This window comes from Artemia sp. Qi Xiang Cuo, chromosome 19 (genome assembly GCF_049724085.1).
Source record: "Artemia sp. Qi Xiang Cuo chromosome 19, ASM4972408v1, whole genome shotgun sequence".
Taxonomy (NCBI): domain Eukaryota; kingdom Metazoa; phylum Arthropoda; class Branchiopoda; order Anostraca; family Artemiidae; genus Artemia; species Artemia sp. Qi Xiang Cuo.
The window spans coordinates 13148445-13162486 of NC_142812.1; the positions used below are offsets into that span (position 1 = coordinate 13148445).

At 32.6% G+C, this 14042-nt stretch overlaps 1 protein-coding gene across 1 annotated transcript in view; it reads right to left on the bottom strand.

The window, feature by feature from the left end:
- LOC148940513 (disintegrin and metalloproteinase domain-containing protein unc-71-like) overlaps positions 1-14042 on the bottom strand; it is a 426194-nt gene that overhangs the window by 351627 nt on the left and 60525 nt on the right. Inside the window, exon 3 of the mRNA XM_089104806.1 lies at positions 5423-5595. Coding sequence (XP_088960932.1) covers positions 5423-5595 — 173 coding nt within the window. The remainder of the gene's footprint in view (positions 1-5422; positions 5596-14042) is intronic.

The window sequence follows — 14042 nt, forward strand, 5'->3', positions numbered from 1 at the left end:
TTCTCACCGAAACAGAAGAAGGAAAATACTGTTTGTAACACCCCCCTCCCCTCTCTGGAAAAGTTTTCTCAGGCACTCAAGTGCTTATACGTGGGTAACATACTTTAGATTTAATCTATTTCGGTACGGAAGAAACCCTACTTTATTTACGTAACTGAAATATCAGAAAAATAAAATAAATTCTTGTATAATAGCCAATCACTTGGCCCCTCTTCCCAAGAATACCATAAAATATCAAAGGCCTATATAAGTGCGAAACGCTTGAGTTAACGTCGACACAATTCTCAACTAAAAAGAGAAAAAAAATATATTATCACCCCCACCTCCAGGGAAGATGGCACCCAAGTGCTTATTTATGAGCTTTACATTTCTAAATTTAATTGAATCCAGGAAGAAACCGAACTTATTTGCATAATTGGAATATGAGCAAAATAATAATAAAAAATAACATACATAAAGAGGCAATCATTAGAGCCCTCTTCCCCAGTAAACCCAAAAAAATCAGAAGTGAAACACATGAAAAAACATCGACAGTGTTGTCGCCTAAAAAGAGGAACTTTTATTTTTTATTAACACCCTCCGCCTCCTGGAAAATGATTCTACCCATTCTTATATGCGAGCAACACATGTTCAAGACTTTATTTACTTCGGTAAGGAAGAAACCGTCATTATTACCATTAGCAAAGTATCAACAAAAGTAAAAAAAAAATCATATAAAGAGACAATAATTTAAACCTTCTTACCCAGAGGACCTAAAAATATCAAAAGTACATAGTTACATGTGAAAAACTTAAGAGAACATAGACACTAATCTAGCCTAAAAGGAGGAAATATTTGTATTAACAGCCTCTGCAACCTGAAAAAATGTCTCCAGTCACCCGAGTGCCTATCTGCAAGTAATAAATATTAAATTTAATTTACTTCGGTATGGAAGAAAGTGAACTTGTTTGCATAATCAAAAAATCAGCAAAAGTAAAAAAAAAATCGTATAAAAAGGAAATTTATTAACCGTCATCCTCAGATGACCTGAAAATATCAAAGCTATATCATAGGCAGCGAAATCACGCTACCTATGTAAAGAACGATGTTAGCACAATGTATTATTTATTTTTGGTCTTGGACCAGGGCACTTCGTATCAAAGGAGTTGTCGTAGAAACTTCGGAAATAACTCATTCGATTGGAAATTGGAGTGGCTTGTCCCCTTTTTAATAGCCGAAAGTGATTAGAAGGCAACTAACACCCTTTCTACGCCAACCATTTCCCGAAACATATCCAATCAAAATTTTGAAATAGCCATTTTGTTCAGCGTAGTTGATTTCCAAATAGAAATTATGTTTTTGAGGAGGACACTCCCCCACAGCCCTCAGGGCAAGGGTTGTAAGTTATGCCCTGGGGGTATATAAGAACGATGTTAGCACAATGTATTATTTATTATTATTTTTTCCTTTAGACCAGGGCACTTCTTATAATTAATAAAAATTTTGAGATAGCCATTTGTTCCGAGCAGTTGAAAGTTCTGGAAATTATACCTTTGAGCAGGACACTCTCCCCCCCCCAGTCTTCAAGGCAAGGGTTATAAAACATGCCCTGGGGGCACATAATGTTTTTATTGAAGTCTTATCGTAGAAACTTGAAAAAGGGTTTAGTCGATTGGAAATTCAAAGGGGTAGTGCTCTTTTTAATAGTCAAAATGATTTGAGGGCAACTAACCCCTCTCTCACGCCCTCCTTTTCCCCAAACACATTCAATAAAAATTTTAGATAGCCATTTTAGTCAACCTAGTTGAAAGTTTTGGAAAATAGGTTTTTAAGGATGACAACCCCCCCCCCCCAAAAAAAAATCCTTCGGGCAAGGGCTGTAAATTATGCCCTTGGGGCATATAGGGTTTTTATAGAAAGCGATGTTGTAGAAACTTCAATAAGGGCTCATTCAATTGGAAATTTAAAGGGCTAATTCCCTTTTTAATAGTCGAAAGTAAGTGAAGGGCAACTAACCCCCCTATCACGCCAACCATTTCCCCAAACACATCCAATCAAAATTTTGAGATATCCATTTTGTTCAACGTAGTTGAAAGTTCTGGAAATTAGGTCTATTTGGATGATATCCCTCTCAGAGCTCTCAGTGCAAGGGTTTAAGTTATGCCCTGGGGCATATATGGTTTAAATAGAAAGTTGTTGTAGAAGTTTCAAAAAGGGCTCATTTGATCGGAAATTGAAAGGGCTAGTGCCCTTTTTAATAGTCAAAAGTGAGTGGAGAGTAATTAACCCCTTTCTCGCGCCCACCATTTCCCCAAATACATTCAATCAAAAATTAGAGATAGCCGTTTTGTTCAACGTAGTTGAAATTTCTGGAAATTATGTATTTAAGGATGACAAACCTCCGAGAGCCTCCAGGGCAAAGGTTTCAAGTTATACCCTGGGGGAATATAAGGTTTTTATAGATAGCGTTGTCGTAAAAGCTTCAAAAGGGGCTCATTAAATTGGAAATTGAGAGGGCGAGTGCCCTATTTAATAGACGAAAGTGATTGGAGGGTTACTAACCCTCTCTCATGCCCACCATTCCCCCAAACACATCCAATAAAAAATTTTAGATACCCATTCGGTTGAACGTAGTAGAAAGTTCCGGAAATTAGGTCTGTGAGGATGACACCCCCCCCCCCTAGCCCTCAGGGCAAGGGTTGTAATTTATGCCCTGGGTGCATATGAGGTTTTTATTGAAAGCGTTGTCGTAGAAACTTTAAAAGGGCCCATTTGATTGGATATTGAAAGGACTAGTGCTTTTTTAATAGTTGAAAGTGTTTGGAGAGCAACTAACGCCCCTCTCACGCCCACTATTCCCCAACCACACGCAATAAAAATTTTGAGAAAGCGATTTTGTTTATCGTAGTTGAAAGTTCTGGCAATTAGATCTTTTAGGATGACAACCCCACTCACAGCCCTTAGGGTAAGGGTTGTAATTTATGCCCTGGGGGCATATAAGGTGTTTATAGAAAGCGTTGTAGTAGAAACTTAAAAAGGGCTTATTCTATTGGAAATCGAAAGGCCTAGTACCCTTTATAATAGTCGAAAGTGATTGGAATGCTTGACATTTTCATAGTAAAGATCGATGTGGGCACACTATATTTTTTTTTTTTTTTTTTTTTTTTTTTTTTTTTTTTTTTAGACCAGGGCACTTCGTATCGAAGGATTTATCGTAGAACCTTCAAAAACGGCTCATTCAATTCAAAATAGAAAGGGCTGATGCCCTTTTTAATGGTCGAAAGTGATTGGGGGGAAACTAATCTCCCTCGAACACCCACCCTCCCATTTACCGATTATGTTTAAAAACCAAATCTTGCCTTAAGATTAAATCAAAATGTACTGTGTTAATGCTAATCCCCAATAAGCCATCTCAGCAGTATCCCAAGAACGTCTGAGGGTATTATGTTCAAACTTTCGGGGCTACTTCTGCTCTTAAAATTTAACCAAATCACAATAGCGTAAGTGTATCCAAGCTATTAAAGAAAGTAAACAGATCTTTTTGCGAATGGTATCAAGTTTTCCATTACAGGTCAACTAGAGAAGGTATGAAACTAAATTAAACACTACTATTTGTGTCCAGATTTTTAAAGGGGTGTATGTGGTTAAAAATTGCTTAAATTTTTGTCCAGCATAAAAATAGCAGGCCAAACTATAAAGTCATAAAAAAACGAAAAGATTTAAAGTATTATTTTCTTTTTTCCATGAAAAGACTGTGTCAATATAAAACGAACAGAAATTAATTAGAAAATTTTTTTCCACTAAACAAGTTTTTCAAAGAAAAGTAAAGAACTCCATTAAACCAAAAATGAGCAAAAATAAAATCAAATAATCTACCAAGAGTGAAACTTTCACAAATAAGTAGCGATAATTAAATGAAACCCAAAACTATCAGAAATTGCAATAAATAACCGAGTCAAACTCAAAACGACCAGAAATTAACATGAGTTGGGGTCAAAACCCTTATGCCTTCCCAAGACCAGAACATGATTTGCCCTTTACTGAAAAAAAAAACAAATGATTGTACATTGTCAGTTTAATATACATATGCTGATATTTAGTAATCAAAATAATAATATTATTTGATTTATTAAAGTTCTAAAAGTAAAAACATTTATATTTTTTTCAGTAAAGTACAAATTATGTTCTGGCCTTGGGAAGGCAGAGGGGTTAAAACTAACAGACATTATTATGTATATGATTGGGTTTGCCCCTTATTCAATGCCTCGCTCTTTAAGCTAAAGTTTTTTTAGTGCTTTCATAAGAGCTATCTATTCTAATTAACGGCCTTTGTGATAAAGGGGTCATTCTTTTAGATCTGGAACAAAATTTGATATTTAGCGTAAAGAGCGAGGTACTGCCTAGGGGGCAAACCCCCTAACGTACGTAAAAAAAATATACGAATATAGAAGTTAGTTACGTAAGTTATTTCCTAAGTTACATATATTTATTACTAATAAAAACGTTCGTAAATAAAATTAAACAACCTTCGAGTAAGCCATTTATCCAAAAAAAGTAAAATTAATATGAAAATTTCGTTTTAATTATTCATTTACGGTAAGCCAAAATCAAAACCTGCATTAATTCAAAACGTTCGTAAATTAAATAAAAAAAAACTAAGTTTGTTTTAACTGACAGTAAGGAGGGACATTAAAACTTAAAACGAACAGAAATTATTTATCTATATAATAAACATTATTATTTATATTACAACTCTTTTTCAAAACTCTATTTTTTAAAACAATAAAAAACTTTAGCGTAAAGAGCGCGGCATTGATGAGGGAACAGTCCCTTTCATATATGGAATAATTTCTGTTCGTTTTAAGTTTTAATGTCGCTGTTTACTTTCAGTTAAAAAAACTTGCTTTTTTTATTTAATCAGCATAAAAGGCTAATTCTTTTGATATTTAATTGGTGCCAAAATTCCTTTTCTTAGAAATTTCAGTTTCTATTGGGCCATTCCGCTCCTTACTTGCAGCTTCTTACCACTAGTTCATTACTACTAAGCCAAACTACCAATAAAAAATAAATACAAAACTATTAGAATTTTTGGCTAAAGTTTGAATAGCTACATAATTTCTGGTAAAAAAAATAATAAACATTTTCTTTTTCTAAAATTCATCATCGTTAAGTAAAAATTCTTCATCGCTTATAAAATTGACAATTGGTCTAGGTGACGAGGACATACTGGTACTATAGAACAGAAATTTCAAAGGGAAAAGTGTGTTTTTTTTTCTTTTCTGAAAGTTTTTCTTGGTCATGTCTAGTTTGTTCACAAAACTTATTTATTCTAATGATCTAAAGAATAACTTATTTTCGCCCAAAAATAGTATAAAAATATGTATTAATAAAATATTATAAAAAATTAGTAAATATTACAATAGAAATTTTTTGTATCACTTACGTCAGTAGCTGTATTGTATCTTTCTCAATATTTTGTAGTTTTCTCAAGTTGTAATCGCTTAGCTGTCTCAGGACTTTCGTCATTTCTTCATTTCTTTCGATTCCTATTTTATTTCCACTTGCCCATGTCTCAATATACACCACAGATACTCGAGTGTTTAATGTTCTGAAATACTGTAATAAAACAAAAATTAGTTATATTAAAAAATTAGTTATAAGAATTAATTATAACTAAAATCTAATTATAAAAATTAGTTATAATTAGTCAACTTCATAAAAGAACTTGAAAATGAAACATCTTTATGCACTCTAAATTCAAAAAATAACTGATGTAGATTCTTAAGTAGGAAACATCAGCACCAGAACTCTCAAGTATAAAGCATCGGATTAAAACGTAATTTGCAATTAAAAAGGCAATATTTATAGTTAGAGATAATTAGAGTTAATTATTCTTAGTAATCATTATTAATAGGGTGACTAAATGCTCCATATCTAGTCTCTATTTGTTTACCTTGACTAAAATATAGCAGAGTGTATTCAAAATGGGTTCGTTAGTTTTGACCATATAAAAAATCAGTAGAAATAGTGATAAACCACTATGGGTGGCAACCCTGGCTGTACCTTGCACTGACAGAAAAATACACACAATTAAATTCGTTGTTTCCAGATCTGACCATTCGCAGAGGCAGATTTGTGATATTATTGGGAATTTTTCTCAGAGAATTACCTAAACGTGCTTAAAAAATGGAAAAATTTCCTATTTGTATGTTTTTAATATCTTTTTTGTATAATTCCAATTCAATAGAAAGAGATAAAGATGGAGAAAGCTGAAAAAAAATTAAAAATAGCTGAATATCAGCTATCAAACGATAAAAAAGTTCTTTTTTTACGTTGAAACACTGGAATCCAAGAACTAGTTAAAATTACCAACGGCCTACCATAAATTTTTATATGACGTAGTTGTTTCAACTTAAATTGAGGCAATATTAAAAAACTCAAGACTTTGAATGGACACTGTTAATGACACCTTAAATTCAATAAAGGTTAATGCCTTAATGTTAATATCTTGTTTGTATAATTCCAATTCAATAAAAAAGGGATAAAGATGGAGAAAGCTGAAAAAAATGAAAAAAAAGCTGAATTTCAGCTATCAAACGATAAAAAAGTTCTTTTCTTACGTCGAAACACTGGAATCCAAGAACTGTAGAAAATTAAAATTACCAAAGGCCTACCATAAATTTTTATGTGGCGTAGATGTTTCAACTTAAATTGAGGCAATATTAAAGAGCTCAAAACTTTGAATGGACCCTATTAATGACGCCTCTCAGCCAATGAGACGGAAAGTATCTGTGACCTGGAAGTGATTATTTTTATTCTGTATAAATAGAGTTTGTTTTAATTATTTGCTTAATCGACGTTTTAATGTTTAATAGTTTGTTTAAGGGAAGCCTCCAACGTTAATTTTTTTTTTCATATACATAATCCAAATATTTTTTTGATCTTCAAACAAAAAAAACTAAGGGACAATTGTATAATTGAAAACATTATCCTTCTCCTGGACCCATCCTAGGTTTATTCATAATAACCATGATTTAACAAGATTTTTCTTTGAGTGTACTGAAATTACGAATGGGCATTATCATACTATCATCAGGGTTGCCACATTGAACCATAAAAACAAATTAATAAAACTAATGTATTAAGTTTTAAAATGTTCATCGTGTCTAAGAATTCAAACAGTAAAAATCTGCTGATATTCAAACAGAATTAGAAACACAAATACAAATTTCATTTTCTTAAAATGTTTAGTGCCTGGTATTTTTAATGTCTTTTCTTTTATTAGCTTGATGTTCACGAGAGGCGAAAACTCCTTAACTGTATATCCAGGTCTTTTTTCAATAAAAACTGTCTCAATTTTTCTTATTTTGTAATATACATGTGATTGTACACGCTATCATATAACCAACATAAAAAAGTCAGATTTATTTTCTCAGTCATTTGTTCTCCCGCCCAATTTAAGCCCAAAACCCCATAGGCTCAAACTCACTTATACCTCTTTGATGAGTTCTCGCTTGTAATACTTTCTCACTAATCTTTATTTTTCCCGACAGGGAATTCTCTTGTAAATATACAACGCTCTTTTCCCCAAAATTATACGTCTGTTAATCATGAGTTTGCTCCCTCCCTACCACTTTGTTGCTGTTTTTTCTTCGTTCTGGACAGTCATATAGGGGTATACTCCATTCAAGGTATGTAAGCAGTGGTGTCAATAAAAGTGGCTGTTCTTTCTTTTCTTGGATTAATTCTTTACGAAAATATAGTTTGACCAATTTTATTTCTAGATTTTTGTATTCGTTTTTCTTATTTTCCCTGTTTTACCTTTGTTTCAAATCTTCACAAACCTCTTCTAACATAATCACAAATGACATAATAGCCTCTTATGTCACAATTCATCACAATGACATAATAACCTCTTCGTTAATCAACATGTTTGACAAAATTATGAACAAATAAAAGTTCAAATAAAATAAGTCCTTTTTTAAACAGTAGAAACAGATAGAAATAATTCTGGATATTTTAACCACATACATCAGTGATCATCATCAGCAGATAAACTAAAGTATTTCAATAAAAACAAACGATATTCAATATAAACATTTATGGTAGGCTTTAGGTAATGTTAATTTTCTAAAGTTCTACGGTTCTAATGTTTCAACGTAAGAAGAGAATTTTGTCATCGTTCGGTAACTGAAATTCAGCTGTTTTCACATTTTGTTTTTAGTTTTATCTATCTTTATCCCTTTTTTTTATTGAATTGGAATTACAGAAAAAGGATGCTAAAAACATACCAATAGAAATTTTTTAAGCAAGTTTAGGTAACTCCCTAAGAAAAATTTACTATATAATCATAAATCTGCCTCTGCGAATGGTCAGATGTGAAAATAATGAATTTAATTATATATTTTCTTTTCGTGCAAGGTGTAACCAGGGTTGCCACCCCTAGTGATTTGTCAATGTTTCTAGTGATTTTTTTACATTGCCAAAAAATCAAGAAATTAGTACATGAATCACTAGGTGATTGAAGAAAATTGCTAGATCAAACAAAAAATCACTATTATCTAGTGAATTTTTCACCGGGTGGCAACCCTGGGTACAGCTGTAGACTCGTCGAGAAATTGCAGGTTTTACCGGGGAAGATGCAATTTATCGTTTAAAACGAAGAGATTGGATAATGATCTTTTAATCGTAACCAATATTTAGGAAATTATTCAAACTCCGCTATATTTTATTATCGAAATCCGTTGTTTGAAATCAAAGCAATGATTTATGAAACATCGAATCAAATATAATTCTATTTCAAGTTCCTGTAGTAACAATTTCCAATTGAATTATTAAATGGTTCAGGTTAGTCTATTCATCTTTGTGTTACCAATTTCGTATCTTACAGCAACATAGAGATCAAATATCATTTTATATATTTTCAAGAGTACCTCTAAAATTGTTTTCACACTGTTATTTTTTAAGATTTTACATTACGTTATGTAGTCTAACAGATAAATTTTTGTTTCGTAGCGTAGGAAGTTCTAAGTGGACTCAGGCTCTACATAGAATTTGGCGTTGCGTAAGTTTATGCTACGTTATGCAAAAGAGCAGTAATAAAATATATTACTGGATGAGCAATCAATAAGTTTTGGAAATAAATTAATAAACTTTCCCTAGCAAGCATTTCGCGCTTGATCAGAACTTGAATATCCATTCCACATTTTCTAATCTTTAAATAGTTCGCTTATGGTGATTCTGGTCGTTAGACGATGAATATCGTCTAATGGTAGTAAGTAAATCTTATGGATTTTTACGTTAGCATAGTATGAAAGATTATACTTAAGGTAACACAGTCTAACCCATTAGCATAGAGAATTACCAGTGTATGCAATGTGAAAGCCACTTAAGCCACGTTTACACGTGTGCTCAGTAAGACGTCGATTTCTAGTCATCGCTTTGGACCAATCAAGTTTGCTTACACCAGAAGAAGAAGATTATAGCTTGCAGATAATGTTAATGCTTCGACAATGATATCTAGCTAAGTGCTATATGTCAATTAGACTTGAAGTTGCAATGAAAAGGACTGCCTTGGAAGAGAAGCGAAATGAACTAACTTAAATAAAAACAATATTTTTTCGGTATTGGTGTTATACAGATTTTTTTTTTTCATTTTGTCTTGTTCAGGAGAAGTCGGCCAAAAGATGAAAAACAAAAAACTTTTTGCAAATGGATTTGACTTGTGACTAGGTTCGGAAGAAAGCCACTTGAAATGTGCCATATTTGCCATTTAAACCTTAAAAAGTACTAATGAATACTGGAGCTGCCAGAAAAATTAAAAAAGCAAATGCGAACTTGCCTGGAAAAGCCATATCAGAGGCATGTGCTTAAAACCTCTTCACCACAACAAAAGATTACAACTCTATTTCTAATGAACTTAGTATTTACTGAAAGCGGAAACTTATCAGAGATTAATTTTTCCAAACAGAAACCATAACTATTCGCAGCCTATATATTATAGCCTATATATTATAGGCTATATATACATATATTCGCATAACTATCCCCTGCGATTATTCAATAAGTCGCAGCCTATGAGAAGACATAAAGTGTACCGATACTAGGTGGCTTAAACTATAACGACCAAATCGTACATGACGGTCACATAACAGTCAAAATGCCCAATTACAGTTAGACTAGTTTTTTTTAAACAAAGATTATAATTATTATTATACATTGCCTCCAATGAGGAAAACACAGAGAGGACTAATATTAGACTGCTACAATCATCGCAGTCACTTACTAGACAACAGTTACTTCAACTGTAACGGTCACATAATCGTCAAAAGACCTGATTACATTTTAGATTAATTTTTCGCAAACAAAAATTCCAACAATTATGATAAATCGCAGCTTATGAGAAGACACAAAATGTACCTACATTCGACGGTTACGATTATGAAGGTCAAATTATATATAACGGTTACTATAATCATAACGGTCATTACAATAATAACGGACACATAACCGTCAAAATGCTGGATTATAGGATCGATCCATTAAATAACAACAAAATTAATAACTAATTAGTAATTAATAACTAATAACATGTAGTAAAAAAATTAATATTAAAAAACATTAAAAAAATTAATAACATGTAGTAAGACTTGGCAGCTATAGTTAGAAAAAGATAATTAAATAGTCTCTTAGACAACATTGCCTTTTCATTTATATCTAAAGGAAGTGAAAATATTGAAAAGTTGGCAAAACTTTTGATATAACAGTTAAATTTGAATGAAAAAAATAAGAAGCTTTTATTGCAAAAATAGTAAGAAAATGTAATCTTTTTTGCTCTTTTTTTCCCATTGATAAAGGCTTCCGGATATGAAGCAAAAATATTGGGACTTTTATTATCATTTGTACAAACAAATTTGTAAATCTCTTCCTAAATATACTGCCATAGCAAAATAATGACCCATCTTTCAATATTTTCATTTTATTTTAATTATGGCTACAGTTGCCATTTTCACAAAAGATAGTAATGCTAAAAAAAGAAAATAATAATAAAAATTCGAGAAATCACCTGGTTCGTAAAATAAGCTGTCTTAGAAAGAAAAATTACACCTTAAAGCTCTTTGCAATTCTCTTCAGCATTGGGATAAGCATAAAAAAAAATTAGCATTTGATCTATAAAAAGGTAATTGAGAATGTTGTCTCATTTTTTTCATTTCCAATAAATCTAATATTTTTCTGAAAGATATGAAATCTATTAAAGCGTCTATTTGTTTCCCTAATGAGATTTTTTCAGAACGTATTTGGGAATGAAATTATCTCTGAAATTGAAAAATAAATGTGGGGTTATTTAAAGTGGAGCGGTATTGCGGTATTAGTTCAAATCAGTTTGATATTATTTCAACATACCTTCATACTTGTTTTGATTTTCTCTAAGCTTTCTTCGAGATTTTACTTTAAAGTGGATTTTCTAATACCATAAGTTGGTATTTTAGGAATCTGTTTAATTGATATTGAGGAAGCTTTTTCTTATTCATGGTTCATTTTCAGGAGGCTAGGGTGTTGACCAATCAAAGTGCTTTTCAGGAAGTTTTGATTGACAAGGATCTTCAGAACTACTATATTATATAGCTTTTCTGGGAGGGGTGGTGGAGCTAACCAATTAGAGTATCTTTTTTCTGAAAGTTTAGATTGACAAGTATCTTTGGATTACAGTGTTGTACTATGCTGGTTTAAAAAGCAAAATAAATGTTAAAAATGGCACCTACTAAATCATTATATTGGTTTTGGAACGGCAAAATCTCAGTCGGAACGGGGTTGGTGAATGTTTTTTGTCGCTGGTATATTTTTTGTTTGAAGGGGAATTTTATTGGACAATTGGAATTTTCAAAGCTTACCCCCCCCCCCCCTTGTTTCAAAGCTTTGTTGCTTTTGAAGCAGCTCTGCTCAGGATTCATATTTAGAAAATAGAACTGCAGTTTTCAATGATAATCTAGAAACAAACTTAATTTTTGTAGTTTGAATGAACAGAGAATTTTTAGAATTTCGAATAAAAACATTTTAGAACCTACCGAATTACATTTTAGAATAAAAAATTACATTTTTAGAATATTGAAAAGACGACAAAAATGCGCTAGAAATGTGAGACAGCTTTTACTATTCTTAAGCAAGTTTATGTCTTTCTCCGCAAGTTTATTGCTTTCGGTTCAAGTAACAGCTGTAGGCTTGTCATAAAATTGCATGTTGCACGAAGAACACAAACACTAAATCTTCTTCTCTCAGAGATTTCAATTGGAGAGGGGGGGGGGGGTTCTCTATTAGATTTCCACGTATATTTTGAAAGAAATCCGTTTGGGGGTATTTCCATTTTAAAATGTCTCTTTTGTTTTTTTTTATTGAAAAATAAAACAAAGCCTGCCCTATAGGTTTTGAGTGATACAATCTAGTACCCCCTCCCCTTTAAAATTTTCCAAAATTGAGGCCAACACCGGTCTCAATTTGCCAACACTGGTGTTGCATTAGCCAACACCGGTAAAATCATTTTGGATTTGGCATGAGTTTATAATCTTATCCCATCCTAGTTTAGGGCGTCCTCTCTGTTACTCTCTTGTAGACTATTAAGTAAAGCTATTCTTGGAAAACACTCTAAGGATACAGTCTAAATAAACAGTTTCTATTAAATATATAAAATATTCTCATTTTACATCTGCTTCCAAGAACGTGTTTCTCGGGGGATACTCGGAAGACAAACAATATGAATTGTTAATAAATCGAAGTTGTAAAATAATAAAGAAAATGGGAGGGAGCAACAGCTCGCAAACATCTATACGTTTTCATATTGTACACATGGTTTTCAGGGTCACGAAATATGAAGAGTGGAGGGGGGGGATGATTTTGTCTGCATTCCTTATGAACATAGAGAAAAGCTATTTTTCTAAATCTCGAGGGGGGATTTTTGTGTTTATAATTTTTTTTAATAAGAATACCAAAAAGAAATATTTTGTAATTTGGGTGAGCAACCACTCCCCTCCACCCTCTGCGCCTCCTAATTGGCACCCCTCATTGTACAGTACAGTCACTAAACGGATTCAAATATTTTCGAACGATAGTGGGCGTATGTCGGTGCTACAGAGAAGACAGTGCACATCAGCTGTGACAAGAAGCATAATAGAAATATCCGTGTCAGAAGCAAGATAAACCTAAAAAGGAGCCTATGGCAAAGGTGTGGTACTATTTAGCTCATCACTCTTTCTACTTTGCACTTGAAAATAAAAGTAGAAAGTACCATTATCACTCTGATCAAAACTTAAGTGTCACATCGACTTTCTTAAATGAACTTACAAGAGTTGGAAATGGCCCTAGTGTCGACAAAAAAGCCTTCAAAGCCATCACATAAAGAAAGAAAAACGAGCAAAAATGGGGTTTTTATAGGCCAAATGAAAATACTGAAAAAAGAAAGCGAATATTTCGAGAGGACAAACGCCTCTCTTCTTCAGCGCGAAACGGTTATTGGCGAATAACTCGCTTTTAGGGTTGTTAGGTATTTGGTTTTAATTTTTTTAGTTTTTGGCTTTTATTGATTTTTTTTCATCTATTACGTTTTTGTTTTTTTATTTGGTTTTTTGGTTCTTTTCACATTGACTTTCCGCGTTTTTTTTTTTTTTTCTTTTTTTTTCTCTTCGGCACTTTACTTGGATACATCGTTTCGTTTCACGCTGAAGAAGAGAGGCGTTTGTCCTCTCTAAATATTCGCTTTGTTTTTTCAGTATTTTCATTTGGCCTATAAAAACCCCATTTTTGCTCTTTTTTCTTTCTTTATGTGATGTCAGGCCAATGTGGTTTAAGAAATTATCTTCTTCAAAGCCATCTAGAGTTTGTCGACACTTGACATTTTCTCAGCGTATTAATTAGAACAATTAATTTAATTTGTGTAGTTGGTGAAATTAATATAGCAATATGGGTCTGATCCCAGTTCCTGACAGAAAAACAATTACAAAGCTTGAAAAAAGTCAAGTGGCGCCTCACTCTAGATGGCTCGCTCTTATAAGTTACCCATATTCTTTACCTAC